The 19,536-nt window shown below is 45.8% G+C and overlaps 1 protein-coding gene across 1 annotated transcript in view; it reads right to left on the reverse strand.

The window, feature by feature from the left end:
- RAPGEF1 (Rap guanine nucleotide exchange factor 1) overlaps window positions 1-19,536 on the reverse strand; it is a 68,615-nt gene that overhangs the window by 40,236 nt on the left and 8,843 nt on the right. Inside the window, exons 3-8 of the mRNA XM_019540831.1 lie at window positions 17,313-17,469; window positions 12,346-12,434; window positions 11,784-11,936; window positions 10,424-10,547; window positions 8,205-8,388; window positions 6,906-7,421 (exon numbers count right to left, since the gene is read on the reverse strand). Of these exons, the coding sequence (XP_019396376.1) occupies window positions 6,906-7,421; window positions 8,205-8,388; window positions 10,424-10,547; window positions 11,784-11,936; window positions 12,346-12,434; window positions 17,313-17,469 (1,223 nt within the window). The remainder of the gene's footprint in view (window positions 1-6,905; window positions 7,422-8,204; window positions 8,389-10,423; window positions 10,548-11,783; window positions 11,937-12,345; window positions 12,435-17,312; window positions 17,470-19,536) is intronic.

Genomic DNA, 19,536 nt, shown 5'->3' on the forward strand with positions numbered 1-19,536 from the left:
TGGCTCCTACCCTGGGGGTGTTTAAGAGGAGGTTAGATGAACATCTTGCTGGGGTCGTTTGACCCCAGTACTCTTTCCTGCCGTGGCAGGGGATTGGACTAGATGATCTGCTCAGGTCCCTTCCGACCCTAGAAACTACGAAACTATGAAATATCAGCAAGACTCAGGGGACCAAACTGCTCCCTTCAAAGCATATGTACAGAGAAGCACTGAAAGCCCCGTGTCATACAGAGCTCCAGATCACAAAGCCTCTTTCTTTAACAGACCAGCTATCCCCAGCACCCTAAGTTACATGTAAGGGCTGCAACTTTCCTGGGTGGAGGAACAGAAACTAAAAGTCTGGGGCAAAAGGCCACATTTTAGCTCACAGCTTGAACAGGACTGAAACCAGTCAGAAACAAGGAAAGCCTCTGCAGGGTCGGTGACCCAAAATACGGTAACAGTCTACACAGGCATGTTCTGACTAAGCCTCAGTAAGGATTCATTTACAAAACCAGCACCACATTGAATGCACTGAGCTGACGTCACCACCCGACAGCCACAATGGAGCCCTACTTCAGTAATGGGAAGTGCTGGTGAAGAAGCGACACATTCGATTCCCAGGGAAAATGAGCTTCCAGCCTGTGCCTTTGCTCAGCGCAGCATGCCTCTATGCTGCTGGGAGCCTTAACGCAGTCTGGAAAGGAATAATGAAGAGCTCCTTTATCTCTGCTCTTTATGACGCTAATGCGTCTCATTGCCATGGCAGCAACCGATAGTGCAAGGCAGGTGAGTGCGTCTGTGCACTTCACCTGTGTTTTTAGGTGAAGGAAAAGGCATTTGACACAGCAAAGTACAATCCCTGCATTCAGTGCTGCGGGAGCAGAGGAGGCTGAGTGCGCACAGAAGAGGCCCTTTAAATGCCTCTATCTCCAGAAAAGAAAACGGACACATTCCTGAGATTGCTGTTTGCAGAGGGCTCCCCCCACCCTCCCCTCCCCTCCCCTCTGTGCTGCGGTTTTTAATGAGGCAGAAATTCAAAAAGCAGATGGGGAAGTGACATCACTGGCTCGGCACTGGCTGCACACCCTGCAGTTTCTTCCACAGGCGGGAGGGAAGAGACATAATGCCTCCGGCCAGAACATCTCCGCAGCGGCACCCTCTCACCCCCCTGGAATGAGAGACGCAGTCTGGAGCATCCTCCTTCAAGACCTTCCAAAATGCCTCCCTTACGTCACCTCTATCTAGACCCAAAACGTGGGGGGGGGAGAAGAGCAGCGCTGCAGTTAGAATCACCTTCACGAGCATGTCGTGGCTTTCTGCTCCTGGATAAGCACCTCTCCAGCTTGTACGGGTGGTCGTGATCAGGTTTAAAAGGAGCCACAGCCTCCTTGCGCTACCCTAGTTGGGTGCTGAGCTCCACAGGCTAACTGCCTCCTTGCCAAAACTCAAGTCAAGGTCTGTTGCACATCTCAGGTAGTGTCAGCTGATGTGTGATATTGTTACCAGTGCATGAGTGATGGATGTGTGTCTGTGTGAGGACAGGGGTTAAATTAAAGAATACACTCAAGCCGTGCTCTCATGGAAAAATCATGAAGCAGATCCTCAAGGAATCCATTTCTAAGCACTTGGAGAAGGTGATTACTTAGGAACAGTCAGCATGAATTCACCAAGGGCAAGTCATGCCTGACCACCCTGATTGCCTTCTGTGATGAGATGACGGGCTCTGTGGGTGCAGGCAAACCAGTGGATGTGATATACCTTGACTTTAGCAAGGCTTTTGATATAGTCTCCCACAACATTCCTGCAAGTAAGCTAAGGAAGTAAAGGCTGCACGAATGGACTGTCAAGCAGACAGAAAACTGGCTGGATCACTGGGCTCAGAGGATAGTAGTAGTTAATGGCTCAATGTCTAGTTGGCAGCCAGTATCAAGTGGGGGTCTTGATACCTACACATTGGGGGTCTTTAAGAGAAGGCTGGATAGGCATCCAGTTGGGGCCCTCTGACCCCAGCACTCTTTCCTGCCTAGGCAGGGGATCGGACTTGATCTGTTGAGGTCCCTTCCAACCCTAGCATCTGTGAATCTAAGTGGAGTGCCCCAGGATTTGGTTCTGGAGCCAGTTTTGTTCAATATCATCATCAATGACCAGGAAGACGGGATAGAGTGCACCCTCAGCAAGTCTGCAGATGACACCAAACTGGAGGGGAGTAGTAAATATGCTGGAGGCTAGGGTCAGGATTCAGACAGACCTACATAAATTGGAGGACTAGACCAAAAGAAATCTCATGAGGTTCAATAAGACAAGGTCCTACACTTAAGACGGAACAATCCCATGTGCCAGTACAGGCTGGGGGCTGACTGGCTGGGCAGCAGCTCTGCAGAAAAGGATCTGGGGGTTACAGTGGACAGTAAGCTGAATATAAGCCAACCGCATGCCCTTGTTGCCAAGAGGGCTAATGGCCGCAGTGGTAGAAGTGTTGCCAACAGATTGAGGGAAGTGATTCTTCCCTTCTGTTCTGCACTGGTGAGGCCACATCTGGAATAGTGTGCTCAGTTTTGGGCCCCCCGCTACAGAAGGGATGCGGACAAATTGGAGAGAGTCCAGTGGTGGACGATGGAAATGGTGAGGGCGCTGGGGCACATGGCATTCTGAGCAGCAATCTCAGTTTTCCATTTCCCATGGAAAAACAGAGAAAACTGAAGATTTTACCCTTTACCGGAGAAAACTGTAGCTTTTTCATTTTACTGGAGAAACCAATGGTTTAGCAGGTTTGCAAAGAGCTCTCTGCAGGGGGCTGGAAGGGAGCAGGAGGAGGGTGGTCAGGCAGGGGGCTCCATGTGCATGTACATGCACATGGCCCCCAGGCAGCCTGGAGAGCAGCTCCCACAGGTAAATGGTGGGGTGGGGATTGAGGCTCCCACAGGGAGGGAGGGAGAGAGTTATACAGGGCTGGGACTGCCCTGGTGAGGGGTCCCCTGTGTGTGCAATAGCAGCAGCAGGGGTGGCAGCACTGGGTTGTCCTCCACACTGCTGCTGCATGTATAGGGGACGCCTCACCAGGGCAGCGCAAGCTCTCAGTGGCAAGGAGATCCCTGCACAGCCCTGTTGTGCCCTGCAGTGCCGGGTTGCATCCACTGGGCTGCAGAGGCCTTGGGGGTGGGCAGCAGGGTGGGGAGCCCAAGCCTGCAGTGGGCAGCCCATGCCAGCCCCATGCACATCAGGCAGGCAGCAGGGGGTGGGGAGCTGGGCTCCCTCTGCTACAGAAGCCGCCACCTCCTGCTGGGGGCAGGGGGCTGTGGACCTGGGTCCCTGGTCCCGTAGCCCAAGCAGCTGGGGGGCCCCTCTGGCAGGGCTGGTAGGGCAGGGGGCTGTGGGGCACCAGCAGGGCCAGGGGTGGCTGTGGGAGGGAGTTAGGGGCCTTTCATTTTAATCATGGATTTTGGAGTTTTTATCAGAAAATTTGCAAATTTTTTTTATCGGGGAAAACCAGGATCCCTGCTTATGATGGAGAGGCTGAGGGAACTTGGCTTATTTAGTCTGGATTAGAAAAGACCAGGGGAGGATTAAACAGCTGCCTTCAACTCCCTGAAGGGGGGTTCCAAAGACTGTTCTCAGTGGTGGCAGATGGCAGGACAAGGAGCAATGGGCTCAAGTTGCAGCAAGGGAGGTTTACGTTGTATATTAGGAAAAACTCTCACTGGAAGGGTGGTGAAGCGCTGGAACCCAGAGAGGACATGGAGTCTCCATCCTTGGAGGTTTTTATGACGCAGGTAGACAAAGCCTTGGCTGGAATGATCTAGTTGGGGCTGGCTCTGCTCTTAGCAGGGGGCTGGACCTCCTAAGGTCCCTCATTTTCTATGATTCAGCAAGTCTGAATCATTTCTATGATTCATGTTCCCTGGCTAGTGAAGACAATGGCAAAGAAACTAGCCTTCATCATCATCCCTGAAGATAAGGGTCATTTATATTATGCTGGCTAACACCAGCCTATCTTTAATGTGGTTCCAGTAGACAATGCCATCTGCCAAGAAGGCAGCAGGCTACACTCAGTCCCCACTAACAGGGAGAGAAAAAGCAGCGAAAACATTAGACAAAAACATAAATAAAAACTCACCCCTTGATTGAAAGCTACTTGAGTGGAGGATCTTATCATTTTAGACCATGAGCTCTTCACAGCAGAGACTGTTCTACATTTGGTGCCTGGTACAACACAAGCACATTGTTGGTGCTTAACTACGGTCTGGTATAATTCACCACGGGCACAGTAGTGGGTTGGAAGGTAGATCATTCTCCCCATTTGCAGTAGGCAGAAAGGGGCTCTTGGTGGACGTCTTAGGCACAGTTCATATATGATTAATTAATTCAGTCATGATTTGCCGCGTATTATTAATGAACAGCCCCTCCAAGTCTCTGTTGCATTGTTTCCTGCCAATGAATCAACTGCCATAGGCTGACTCACAATAAAGAGACCACAATCAAGACAACTCTAAATCTTTGCAAATGCATGTTTCCTTTGGTCAGCATCCTACGAGTTTGCCATGGACATTTAAATGTACGTATATATTCATTTACACTAGAATATCTGCATGCGTCATATTCAAGATGCAGGCTAAAAGCCAGGACACGAGGGTCCTACCATATATCTAAAAATGTCAGTATGAGAAGTGAGGATGTAAAAAAACAAAAATAAACAACCACAGACCTGTGGCATGATACACAGCAGGGTACGGGCTGCACACAGCAAACTCTGGCTGACTGCAAAGCATGCTGCAATGGAAATTGGGCTACAGCCCAAATGTTGCTGCAAACTCTGCACCAAAGGTGTTGTATCAAACTAACAGGGCTGATGACATGCTTGATAACCCAGCTTCTCCCTTCCTAGCAATACAATCTAATCACCTCTCTGACATTTTCAGATCAGATTACTGTGCCAACTCTATTGTACACAGCTCAGATAAAACATTAAGGCTAAATCTGCTTGTCGGTTCTGCTTTTGGGGTTCAAAGTGCACAATGGCAATAAGAAGGAGAAAAACTTTAAAAATCATTTTTAAATACAGCTGCTCCTCACTTAATGTCATAGTTACATTCTTGAAAAATGCGACTAAGTGAAACTATGTTAAGCAAATCCAATGACGTCACAGCAGTTACCTACTAGCAGGTGGCAGCCAAACAACGTTATAACCGAACACTGCATGACTTTAAACAAGTATGATCTCTAATAGATCAGCGAGGTAATAACTAAACAACTTCAGCTGGGACAATGTTAAGTGAGGAGTACCTGTAATTCCCTGATTCTGTGAACAGCTTTGTATGATAAAGAAGAATAATGCGGGGCTTAGAGAGCCAGGCAAATGGCTTAGTCTCTTTCAACAAGGAATGGGTCTTCCAACTGCTCTTAGCCCATGTACATCCATTCGTGTGCCTCTGCAAAGCTAAGTCACCTACATGTATGTGGTGGCATCTACCTGCACACGCCCATTGGGGCGACCGAAAGTGCACGGGTGAGCAGTGCATCTGAGCCTGCATCCAGGAAGGAGAACTTGTAGCCTCATACCACTGAGATCAGCGCCACACACAAGTACAAGCCTCGAGTCAGAACAACTGTCCCTGACTAAACAACATACCAACCTGTCTCTCGCTTGTGCCATACGTGAGCCCCAGCTTTGACTCCTGGTTGTTTGCTCTTGGTACCTTTAAACCCTTTGTCTTACCTTGCCCACAAGCCATGCTCTTGTCTGGCTGATGTACTGGCACAAGGGTGGGGAACCCTAGGTAAAAGACTGGGTTCTCAAACTGGGGCTGCTCTACCAACACGGGTGGCAGCTGCAGCCTGCATAACTTCAGGACCAGCCTTACCAATGGAAATGTGGTTTTCTGCTGATGAACTCTTCTACATCATCAGCGTGGGAATGGGATGGTATTAATTTGACAGGATAGAGGCCATTAAGGAGTTCAGGCTAGTTGAAATCCCACTCTGTTCCCAATGAAAAAACCACCACCTACAGAAACAAGTCAGAAGGCTGGCTCAATATTTCCCAATTGTTTTGTTTGCTGGGCTGGAACACACACGACCTAGCAGCTCTGATCCAAATGCTGAATGACAGGGCAGCGCACACAATGTCTTTAAATGAGGAACTGTAAGGCTAGCCAGTGGCTGAAATGCTAATGCTTGCTGAGTCTAGCCACACAGTCCACAGCTCAGTTCATTCCCTAATGGATTGGTATAACTGTTTTCTTTCAACAAGATGGCCAAGTTTTAAAAGCAAGAAACCTACCATTTAGTGGATATTAACATATTCCAAGTGAAGTCATTATCTCCAGTCCTTAGAGCCAGAATACAGGGAGCTGGAAGTCTGGATAAGGACAGAAGGCCCCTGCATTCAGATGGTCTTCACTTTAATAATATGTTTTATGTATACAAAGGAAATGACTCCCACAGCTGGATGGCAGCACCTGGCACTGCCATTACAAGCTAGTCCTATGCTGTTATGCAGGTGATCATGATCCAGGGCCCAAACTACAGGGGTGGTACCAACTAGCCTCAGGAGGGGTGAAAAGCTGGAAAAGCAAGCTTTTCTTCAGGTTCACAGAAGAACCCTCCCCTCTGTGGTGGAAAGCTTCCTTGAAATTAGTCTTCAAGGGCATAAAGCAGGAATACATTGGGGAGGCTCAAAAGGCACAGTCTCCCACACTTGGGAACTGGGAGAGATAGAGAATGGAACTCTCTCTACAGGGAGCAATGGTGTTTGAGGCTGCCATAAATATTAACTGCTGATCTCACCCTCCCTTGGGTTTGGAAATATTGATGACGAGGAAGGGAAAGACATCTGGCCTTAGGGGACTGGGGCATGATCACCCATAGCACACTGGCTTTAAGGGAGGGAAGGACATGAACGAATACCAACAGAGGCAGTGGCTTACTGTGTTTGTTCTTCTTCTCTGGAAGAGGGGGTGGTTTCTCTGCATCACCCGTAGAGTCCGGAGCAGCAAAAGTAGTAATGAATTCAATCGGTACTGAAGAGTTCCCTTGCGGGAAGGGCGAGACAGCAGGAAATGGTGGGAAGGGTAATGATGGGAGAGCCCCGGGGTTCTGCGTGTCATCCTCTGAGATATTATCGTACTGTGAAGGGTGCCTCTCATATGAGACCCTGCAGCCTGAGTTATCTGAAGTCTGAGAGGCTGCACTCCTCCTCTTCTTTTCTGGCAAAGCTGGGGGAGTCTCTGTGGACTGAGTTGCTACCAACGTGCTGCAGTGCTCCGGCTGGGGAGAGCTGCCCTGGGGGATCTGGAAACCATGTCCATGAAAGGGGGAGCCAGACTCGCCCAAGGACTCCGGCAACGGGCTTAGGATACTTGGCCCCTGCTGAGGTATCTGGTCAGCATTGGAGAGGTCCTGCTGTAGGAATTCATAGTCCGGGTCATAGTGATCCGAGTGATCTGCACATAAGAGAAAGGACAACAAAACCCAGTTATTGAGGCCTGATGCACTGCCTTCCAGCTGTAACCCTAGCCCCTTATATATGTTACTCCCCACCTCATGTCATCTTCATTTGCAATACCAAGTCCTCAGTTTAGAAGGCAAACCCTTTACAGCATAGCCTCTTCCAACATCATCTGCAAAGTGCCTAGCAGACTCCTTGCAAGATCTGAACTCCTTCAGGTTATTAGGCAAACACTTTGTAACAACCATTCAAAAGAAGCATCATTAGAGGGATAATGTTTCTAGAATCACAAGTCATCAGGCTGGGAAGGACATGCAGGGGCATGTACTCCAACCCTCTGTAAAGATGCACGAAGTGCTATTTCTAAACCAGCCCAGACAGATGCCCACAGAGTCTTTTTCCGAAAATCTCCCATGAGGGAGAATCCAGTTTCTACACTGAATGTATTTGGTTATTGCGCTGTCCTATAATTCCTCCAGGCTTGAAATAGTTTTTTTAGCATCACGGAACTGCCCTTTTCTACTGATGTGCACTAATGAGGCTGAACACAACCGTCGTTTCAGCTTGTGACCCAGATCACTGGAATTCAGATGTCTGTAGCTGAAAGGCAACTTAACCAACTCCCTTTGTGCCTTTCCTCCCCTGATGGAATAGCATTTATCCCAGAGCTGCCAGCAGCAGCTACACAGAAACGGTTACAGGCGAGACCCTGTTATTCTTCTGCATCACTGCCCTGTGATGGCACAAGACTAGAGTGATTTGGGACTTGCCTCCTTACCCAATGTTTCACAGCTTGTGTTGCGGGAGCACTGCCCACTGTCACGGTCCAGCGAGGAGAGCTGCTCATCCGACTTGCTGAGTTTGCCAATACTATTGCACGGTGAGAGACGAGGGGACTCCCCTCCATAGGAGTGGCTGCCACCTGACAGCCTCCTCTGGGCGTAACAGTCAACATCAAAATCCTTAGGTAGAAAAAACAACCACCCAAAACAACCTGCATTATTATCAACAGTTTTATAGGAAAGAAGAAGACAACATCCGAAGCAGAAGTCTCCTCCTTAAAGAGCTTAGACAGTAGGGGGACAATCTGCCAGGTGCACCCCAGTTAGAAAGACCTACATCTACTACCACATTGTTCATTTGTGCAGCTAGGGGGAAGATGAAGGAAGCAACTGCCACAAATGCTGTATAAGCTTGCAGTGCTGTGGACAGCTTGTGCTAAGTGACAAGAGCTGACTGCATACTGGGGAGACCAAGGCCGAGCTCTCTGCCAAAGTCCTACTCTCCAAGGCATTTGTCATGACCAAACTGGATCATCGCAGCTTTGCTGAGTTATCTGTATGTGCTCAGGGGAACCTGAACAGGGTTACTGCTGTTTAGACAAGAAGGCTTCTGCCTCCATGACAAAAAGCATATGTAGACACGCCCATGTTTCCTGCTGGCTGCCACAGCCACGTCAACAGCTGGCGCCCCCAGGGTGTATCTTTTGTCCTGTTGGTACAGCTATCGTAGTGGAGCCACATGGTTCTGGAAGGGGCTGAGGAACCACCAAAGTCATGCAAGGTGTGTACATGTCATTGCTATCTGCTAGCATAAGACCTGCAACGTAAACAAGGCCTTCACTGTTTCCATCTTAGTGTCTACGGCTATGTTTTGACTGTGGAATTTATTAACTTTCAAGTTGGCGCCTCTATAGTTTCCCTTATCTCCCTTGGGAGGAGTCACAGTGCTGCATGGAGTGCTTGTATTAGCAGCTAATGAGTTGCACTAGCCGTAATTGTCACCCTATAGATCAACAGCCTCCTGACAGATCAACCAATTGGAGTTAAAAAGCACCACCACACTCAAGTTAAGGGTATTAGCATGTGGACTGGAGTCAAGCTGGGGTAATCAAAGTTATTTCAATCTTTACTGGACAGCTAACATGATGGTGGATCTCTAGAATGCCATATCCATGATAATACAAAATGGCAGACAGTGACCAACACCTTCTCATCTTCCATTCTCCCCAGAACAAGAACCAACAGGGCCCAGAAATGATCAAACCACCTGTGCAGGGTAAATGATTTAAGACGCAATTGCTTGGATATGGAGGTGTGATCTCTCCAGTGAGCTATCTATGGCCCATGGCATACCCGAGAATGGTGGGTCTTGATATGATGGGCCTGGTGTTTTGCACTTGCTGGGCATGTCTACCTGTGCTGTCAGCATACAGCAATAAACTCCAGGGCATATTGCACTGGAGTTTATTGCTCCCAGGTGCACTGTTTGAACGTACACCTGTGACTGTAACATGATGAGCCCGGCTGGAACAGCCCCGGCTGGCAGCAAGCCCAGAGGTTGGCCAGACTACAAAATCTGGGGCTGCTCTTACTCAGCTCAACGTGCTACAGAAGGGCTGGCTGGGGCACAAGGTTGCTCCAGTGTGGGGCTAGCCAGCAGGCAGCCCCCATACCGAAGCACCCTCGAGTCCCAGCCAGCCAGGGCAGCATTGACTTATATGCTGCTGCACACAAAAAACATTCTGCAGCAGGACAGTACTCATGTTTCAAGTACTATCTTGCTGGGGAGTTGATTAGTTTCCTGAGGTCTAATAGGGCTGCATGTGTAGACACGAGACAGTTACTGCTGAGTTAATTAGCCTGCTGTGCAGTAAACGTCTCATGTAGACACACCCAGCATGCTGTTACGGACTGGCATATTCACTCTTTCTACTCTTGAAAGCCTATGATCAGTCACTGTAACACAACTTGAGAGAACGCATTATTTAAATGCAACAGCAGCCTTAAGAAATTTAACTGATGCAAGTTATTTATTACATGAGGCTTTACACTTCTGAATCTCCTCTTCACGGAAAATGTAGCTCTTCTTTAAACAAGGCTGTTTAGCAAGAGAAGTGTGCTGTGAATCGTAGAGATGAAGGGAGCAGTGCTTCTTTCAGCTCCCCCTACATTCCAGAGCGCGATTTCATTGGTTTTAAAGGGATGAAGCTATTACCTGTCTGTTGATTCCGATAGGCAGACTGGACCCACTAGTGGCTCGACTCATTGGTGCTACTACTGCCACTCTGGTAGGGGAAGGTGCCGACTGCCTTTTTTTAGGGGGCAATGCTGGAGGAGGGCTGCAAGACACAAGGACACAGGGTATTTCATATACTTTGTTAGCAAAAGGTTTCTTGGATACTCCAAGAGACTGAGAACAGGTTTTTACTGTCACATCATTTTAGGGCTTCTTGCCAAGAGCTGGGTGGGAATGTTTCAGCAATCTATTTTTTCTAAACGCTGAAAATTTTCATGGGACAGGAAAGTAGCTCTTATCACAATCAATTTATGCACTGTTACTCAAAAGAGGAGAGGGTTGTCCATGCTCTCCCACAGCCTGTACTATAAGGGTCTATATTTTGGCACTAGGACAAAGTTGGGAAATGCCCATCTCTCATTACTTAAGACAGCCACTTCACAGGACATGGGAGTGCTCCCTGTAATTTTATATATTGTTTACATGCTGCTCCCAAGTCCAGGGACTCTCAAACCTGCCTGGTCTCAATTTGTATGCTCATAGCCTCTTTCTAAAACATACCAGAACCTTTCACAGAGTAAAGAGAATTTAAAACTACCCAGAAACAAGACTCTTACAACCAACCACAGCCAAAATCCCTATTTGCACATAACCATGACATACATTTTCATACCATCCATTTTTATTAAAACTGTCGGGGTAAAACTGTAGCAGAAACACACCAAAACCTTGGGATTATATTCCTTCTCAAAAAAAGAGTGCAGAAACATTTCTTTCATTGGCAGTAAGAGTGATGACAATGCACAGTTATATCTTTTCATCAGTATTTAACCTGATAAACAATGCACAACTATCTGCGTGCAGATTCAAGCGTGATAACAAGCCTGCTGAAATAAGTGTATTACCTTTGGCTTCAGTGGAAACTGATCACACCCTATATACAACTAACACAAAGTGCAGAAAAGTATTATCCAAACAAGGGGTGTAGGCATTCATATCTTTTAAATGAGAATACTTTGCACTAACATGGTGCCTTTCATCCAGGGATCTCAAAGCCCTGTAAAGAAGTTATCCCCAAATTTAAAACAGCTAGAGGAAGGTACAGAGAGGTGAAATAACTTGCTTAAATTCAACAGCAAGCCAGAGGCAGAGTAACTCTAGATTCTCAGCCCGTATTCTGTCAATAGGCAGTCCTGATTTCCCTCCTCAGATGAAGGTCCTGAAAGTTTCCTTTAGAGGCATCAATAGGCAGTCTATATACAGGAAAGGATACATAAAAAAAACCACTGGCCGATGGAGACAAGAGATATCCTAGAGACAGATGGCTTGGGAGCATTACCTGTTTTCTGCCACACGAATGCAGGGTAGAGGGGGTTTGGGAGGTGCAACCTCTTCATCCATGGAGTCAGTCAGTATTTCTGTAGACTGAGTCAGACCAGTTGTCTTGTTGAGAATTTCCATCTCTCGGTCTGTCAGGGGAAGCTCTGATGCACTGTAAATATCACACATACTTTTATATTTTTTACACACACACAGGTGCATGCACACACATACATGCATGTGCGCATGCTATTATTTATTATTGTAAGGTATGCCTATGGCCTCCAAGCAAAACTCCACTTGTATTGACACTAAAATGTATGACTGCAGCAGCCACACACATTTTTATTGCCAGATTCTGGATCCCTCATTCACACTGAGAGTATTTTATGCCTCGAGTAGTTCCACTGTGAACAAGGCTACCTGAGGAGTACAATGCTACTACCATGTGCAGAAGTATATCAGATACCATCCCTGAAATATTCAGCTATTAGGGGGAAGACACAAGCCCATGTGGAACTACCACATAAGACACATACATGTGCTAAGGCCCCCAAATGAAGTATTTCCTGGTGACTCACCTGTCAGATTTACATGTTGGTAAACTTGTTTTAACTGGGCTTGTGGGAGAGGGGTGGTCCTGCTTCTCTTTCATGAGTTTAACCAGCTCCTTAAAAAAAAAAGGGGGGCGGGGAGCATGGGTAGAAAAAAAAGAGACAAAGGATAAATTTGATGGAACTGTGTTAAAAAGCAGCACGTTAAACCACGCAGAGACACAGCAACTTCTATCCTCAGGAAGCCATTTGGAGCACTGTGTCCTGGTACCCATCTTCACTAGAACATATAAGGTTCAGGAAGGCTGCTGCTAGGAAGGGACGAAGGAGTGAGGTTTTCTCTGCACTCTCCACTGCTAACTGAGATTCTTCCCCTGCAAATTTTTCAGCAGCTCTCAACAAGGAGACCAACGTACTTGGCTTTTTCATTTTTCTGATTTCCAACAAAATTCTTAGGGTTCTGTCTGCTGATGCCCAGGATATATCCTGAAATTCTGAAACTGTCCAAATGTTACTGCATTGTATGTATAAAGCCAGTGAACTGCCACCAAACTTGGGGAGGGTCTTACTTTGCTCAGTGAATAAAAGAATTATAGACCTGTGTTAGCATCTATAATTATTTAAATACGTGCAAAAATATGATTTAGGTTTTCTACAAGGTTGCCTTCCACCTTGAGTTAAATTTGAGGGCATTTGTTACAAGGCCTGCCTCCAGGGCATCCCTTAAATACTAGTTTTGGAACTCCTAGAAACTTTTAAAGTACTACTGTACTGTCTGTCTGGCTGAAGCAGATAAGACTGTGGATAAAGAGATAAAGGCATGATAATCCTTGACTTTAAGTCTGCCAGCAGTCCAAACAACAATCACTCATGTTCACACAATGCCATAAGAGCATAGAGAACATTGTATGGATGTTTCAGGGAGGCAAACAGATCCATTCCTCAAAGCTATCAACATGCACCTCATTACAATCAAACTGGATAACAAGCAGTGTTGGCAGATCACAATGACTCCCCTGAGTTTTATTCCAAGGGAAGCTGCAAAGGACTACCTTTTTTTTTTTTTTGAAACAATCTGAAATTCAGTGTAAGCATTCATTGCCATTCAGCTTTCTTCACATCCAAATCTGCTGAGTTAGGAAACAGATGTCAGAGTTTCATTAGACATAAGTAATCATAATCAGAATATCATCATCATCATCTGACTGCAGAAGAGACCTCTCTAATGAGCACAAGAGTTAGACTTCCAAAGGAAAACAAAGGCCACAGGAGAGCAACAGGAAAGAGGGCAGCACACATGGTGGTGTGTGTAGACCTGTTGCCCATTTCACCAAGACAATATGCCCAGTCAAGGTTGCCTTGCCTCTGGCAGTTATATTTATGTGTTTGGCCCAGCTCCTGCTCAAGAAATGGTTTACCCTGTGTAAGACTAGACATCTGTTATAATAGCAGAGACAAAGAGGCAGTGAGGTTATCTTGGGAAATCCCATACATGCTACATGAAACAGGCTGTAGAAGCAGATAGGGCATGAGCGCTCAACATGGCTAGGGTTATGGACTTACTCCTCTCCTGTGCAGACAGAAGAGCCCTTAAGGGAAACAAAGACTTCTGTGAGGAGGGCTTGACTTGCTGGACAAGGATAAAAGATAAGGTCTGGGATTAAGGGAAATGCTCTGGCCACCGTTAACCTCTTTTCTAGCATGCTGCAGCCCTCATGCTAGGCAGACCACTTTTCAAAGTGTCAGTAATTGAATGGGGTAACAACAGAGTGGCAGGACTTGTGACTGTATCTATGAAGTCTATGGTGCTGATGTACATTGGAAATACAGTACAAAAACCATAAAAACCAGGTCCTTCTTTTTCAGAGAAAGTGAAAAGCCAAAATGAACACTGAGCTAACCTCAGATTTCTCTGCTGAATGCCCTCTCCTTTCCTGCTAACTGTGGCAGGAAGAAGTAGTTTTAACTAACCTTTTAACTGCTTCACCCCCATGCCCTGGTATCTGGTAGCACATTCTTGGACATATGCAATGAAGCTGGAGTACAAGGAGAACTCACAAAAGGGAAAAAAATTAGGAACATACTAGTCAAAGCTAATGTACATGCCCATGCAGTATACACCAGAGGAAAAGAAATCTAAAATTAACTCCACCTTCTGTTTAGCTTTGTAGTTGCCTTCTAACATTTTCCTAGCAGACCTTGACCTGGAGCAAGTGTGATGAGGTGATGACACTGGAGAATAGACCATCAGTCTCCCAACTCCTCTAGATCCCAGTGAACCCATCCTCATCTCCCTACTAGTTCCCACCTCGTACTACAGAAAGCAAGCCACCCATTAAGGGGATACCATAGCAGCAGCGTGTCCCAACAGGGACACTCCCAAGCCCATCCTGCCTTCCCACTCGTATACACTGAACTCAGAAACACTGTAGTGAGACTGGACTCTAGTGTGCCTAAGCATGGCCACCGACCCTGGAGCTGCCTCACTGGCATATTTCCAGCTTACAATATGTGAGCAGGAGTAGGGCGTGCTTTGGATGGTCCCTACTGGCATATGCTGCCACCATGCCATACATACACCCCCCTTGAAAACCACCTTGAAAGGGCCTCCTTGAAATCTGAGCTGATCCCACTTTTGACAAGCATCAGAACAGAACACCAACAGATTTCGCATCCCATTACTTCCATCTATATTAACCTTGGACTACAAAGCCATGTCCAAGAATGAAACTTATGGATTTACTTCACAACACAGAGGATTATCAGTAAAGTAACTGGGCCAGAAGCACAGTATATTTCTCCTTAGCACATTGAAGAGGATTCTACAGCAGTAATTGCAGATAATTAAAACCTCTCTCTGAACTGAAGCTACTTTAACTAAATGGAAAGTCCAAAGCGAGATGGTGAGGGTTTTTTTTAATATTCTATTATTATAAAAGGGAATTTTTCTTGCTATAAAAAACCACAGGGATGGTAAAATCTGGTATTAACATAGCAAATAAGGCAATGGAACTGGTGACGGCCTGCAGAATTCTGAAAGCGAAGAGGGAAGTGAGCGCCGAAATGGGGAAGCAGATTTTGCATCATTTGCTAATGATAAAATTAAAGGATCCAGCAGTAGAGAAGTAACCTATTTCTTAGTTCCTGCTTGGCCCTTCTAAAGTACCAAGGCACTTGCTAACACAACAAGGGATGCTTTCACATCACTTCTAAATACTGCCTCCTTAAGTCTTCCAGCTGGATTCCCAGCCAAGGGCACTGACATCAGGTATGTAACCAACTCAGTCTCTCTCTGCAATGGACCTGCACACAAGTCTAATCAGTCTTTGTGCAGTAATGACAGGATCCTAGGTATGTTTACATAACAGGCATGAGTCTTCCAAGTTGCTGTGTCATTTTTTCACCCATATACTTGTACAAGTTTGCACAGGTCTGTATAACTTTATTAAGCTGCAGGGTTCCAATGTCTCCCCTACATGCTTGGCAGTTTGGACACTACAAGGTAGGTCCCCTGGGGTGGTGCACAATGCCAGAACACCACTGACTTCAAGGAAGTATTGACTTTTCCACCAGGTAAGGCTCTGCCTCAGTAGTTCTAACCCCCACCCCAAACTTCTCCCCCATCCCATCTGACACTTAAATATCACTTTCATAGTTTATATTGGCAGTGTATGATTAAGGAGCATATCGTGCAGTGCAATCCGCTGGATGATAAGAACATTTTATTCTAAACAAGTTTAAAGCCCCTGAAAAACAACAATAGCATTTAATAATTCAGGTGAATGATATCGAAGGCCCCTGGTAGATGTTATACACCAGACACCTGGCTTGCTGTTTTCTGGCATAGGGGGAATACAGGATCAAGACCCAGTCTTGCACCAGCAAGAGTGCGATTAAGATTTGATCCCCAATCAGATGAGGAGCGTATGACATGGCAGGAGGTACGACTGTAAGGACTGCAGATCAGATCCCTTTGCACCTTTAACTGAACGTCTATTGGCGGCCCAAGATGGAGACTCAGAGTATGACAGCGGCCAACAAATACATTGGAAAAAAAGGAAAGGCCAAAATTAAGGAAATGTGTTCTGCTTTAATGGGGAGTTCTAGGCAATAAAATCACAGCCAGTTCTGGGTACAAAAAAGGATAGCTGTGTCTGCTATACTATGAGCAAGAAGAAAGGGTGCTGAATGCAAATAACGCCCCCAAATATATTTCAGTCCTAGTTCCAAAACAATCCTTAGTGGTTTGATTCAGCTGGTATATGCAAGACACTTAATCCTCCCTTTCTTCAGCAGAAAGAGAGCAGCTAGGCCCTGCAACCATTAGCAAAGACAGGGAAAGGCCTGGAGAATGGTGAGAAACATGGATGCCAAAAAACTTCTTGGGAGGTGGGAAGAATGCCAGCAGCTTTTCCAGGCAAGGACAGATAGCAGGGAGTGCTCCAAAGAGGTCACATAGAGGATACAGATGGACCACTGAGACTGAAAAACGCTTATACAAACGAAACCTCCAAAACAATTGACATTACCCCATCACCAGCAACAAGTCCCAGCGTAACTGGGAATCTCAGAAACATGCTATTGATAAATGCTGAGGTTGGCAATCTTTGATTCTTCCTCCACATTAACAGGAAACATTTCCATTAAACATTGTCTAGACAGAAAATATGCAAACTCTAACCTGTAATCTACACTCACCATGATGAAGACCCTTTGAACATTTAATATAATGCTCAATAAAGACTTAATGTTTCTGGCACTGCATCAGGCTGCCAGGGTGTGCATTTTAAAAGCATGTGTTGGGCTTCTTAAGAAACACATCAGACAGGGTCATCTCAACTGAACTGATCTCAACTCATCTGAAAGCAGATTTAAGAGATGCGATTTTATTCACTTCAAGAACAGGATCTTCCTAAAAGCCAACATGTTCAAACATCTATTTTAAAAGATGGATATTTTATATTTTGTAAAATTTGGCAATCCATTTTATGTACCTTGACTCCATCCAGGACAGCTTTTATGACATCTTTAACTGTGGTCACCACCTCTTTGTCCTCCGAGTTCACACCTTCCAGCATTACCTGATCAGACCAACGAATCAGATTGGCCAGACTCTGGTAGACGCGGCTATAGCAGGAAGAGATAGCAGAACTAGAGGAGGGGGAAAAAAGAAGTGCAAGAGAAAAGACAATGAAATTCTGGAAAAATTCCCTTAAGAAACAAAATTACAATAAATTTGAATTGTCCTCATTAACTCTGTCTTTAGGAATTTGCATTTATTTGAGACACAGGTTTCTCTTCTGTTGTAGTTGCTCTGCTCTGCATCTCCAGTAGCAGATGAAATAAGAGTAAGAAGAAACATTTAGATAAATTTTGAAAATCATTTTCTCAGTGTCTGTAACCCCTGAATTCATTTGACTAAAATCCAACCCCTTATTAACATTTTTCTTCAACACTGCAAGAGCCCAACAATTTTCTTTTGAATGTCTGGATTACTACAATACATTTCAGGCTTTGGGGGTTTGGTTTTGTTTTTTCATAGATTTCACAGACATTAGGGCTGGATGGGACTTCGGGAGATCATCGAGTCCAGCCCCCCCGCCCAAAGGGCAGGAAGTCAGCTGGGGTCATAGGATCCCAGCAAGATAAGCATCCAATTTGCTCTTTAAATAAGAAACAGAACTGACATTATTCTTCTGAAGAACCACATGCTTTGAGGGAGGATGAAAACACTAGCCAGAAGTAAACTGTAACACAACTGCTTTCAGGCTTGGTCTCACCTGCTCTGAAAACATTCATTTTGTTAACTAATAAGGTATGTTGACAGTAACGGTAACGGCAATGCTCCCATAACAGTCTTTTAAAGCCATGCTAATTTCAAGCTTCCTGAGAAATCGGAGAATAGCTTTCCAAACACTGCTGGGCCAAAAGAGAACAATACTCCCACGCTTCTCACTGACGCAAGGCTTCCCCCAAAAGTCTGAGTCGCCTCCTGGATCTGTTGTGCACTGCTTTAACTCCAGCGCATTCATCACAGTGGGGGGTCAACAAGAGGGGAACCAGGCCCACTGATTTCAATGAGTTTGCTTGAGAGAATGAAGTTGGCAGAATCTGGCCCCACTTGAATAACCAAGTAATTTCAGGCTTCAAAGGCAGGACTTCAAACAAGGGAGAGCACATTTTTTTCAGCACTATGGTGCTTGTCAGCATCCCCTCTCTAATTTTACGTGAAGTTAGCTTGGGAGCAGATATTTCCTAAACAGTGCCTCCCCTGATGCTTTCCATGGTTTTGATTTCTTTACCGTTAGCCTTCGATCTGCTTCCTTTTAAGCAGGCAATAATTGAAAAGCCTACTTTTTGTACTCGATGTAATTACTCTTTCTTTTTTTTTTTGTCCTCAGTGCAAATGCTTCCCTGAAAGCAGAAAGGAATTTCAGCAACAATTGCCTGGCTTTCTTCCATGCCATCCCAGACTTGCCCATTTTCTTGAGAGGGATTTAACATCAAATCTCCCTTTGTGCCTTGCTACCACTTGAAAGGAATAAGGTACATATAGGTATGCTATGAAAGGACACTGCTTAATGAGTCTGCCAAATCCCCGCTCACTGAATGGGGCTATACTTGCTCAAACACGCATATGGGATTCATGCCCTAACAGATTTTGTCTACGGAAGGTCATCGTTGTTCAATGAACAACACTAGAGTATACCCCATGCCAACCAGGGAAGACTAAATTTCCTGTTTAAATTCTGACATCCAGTGCCCTTATCTCCTTATTTAACTGTCAGAAAAAAGTTTGTACATAACTTGAAGAGAAAAATCTTCTAACCCTCTTCTGCTTGAGGACAGGTTACAGGACATTTCTGTTCCTGGGTGTATGCTACTTTTCAACTTCCCTTTTTAAGAGACACTCATCCAACAAATGCCCCGAGAAGACATGAATGAGTCAGTGAGGCAATGATGAGGTTTTCTATCCTTAAGATGCTTGCTGACATTTTACACGCTCACCTGGTAACAGTTAGGAGAATTTCTTTAATTCTTTTTCCGTATATAAAGGCAGATGCTAGTCAGCGGTTCACTGGCTGGGGGAAACCTGAGAGCAGCCAAGGAAACTCTTGGGTCTCAATCCAGAGATATAGATTTCATAGATTTCATAGACATCAGGGCTGGAAGGGACCTCGGGAGATCATCGAGTCCAGCCCCCTGCCCAAAGGGCAG

This window comes from Crocodylus porosus, unplaced genomic scaffold (assembly GCF_001723895.1).
Source record: "Crocodylus porosus isolate Cpor-Errol unplaced genomic scaffold, CroPor_comp1, whole genome shotgun sequence".
NCBI lineage: Eukaryota > Metazoa > Chordata > Crocodylia > Crocodylidae > Crocodylus > Crocodylus porosus.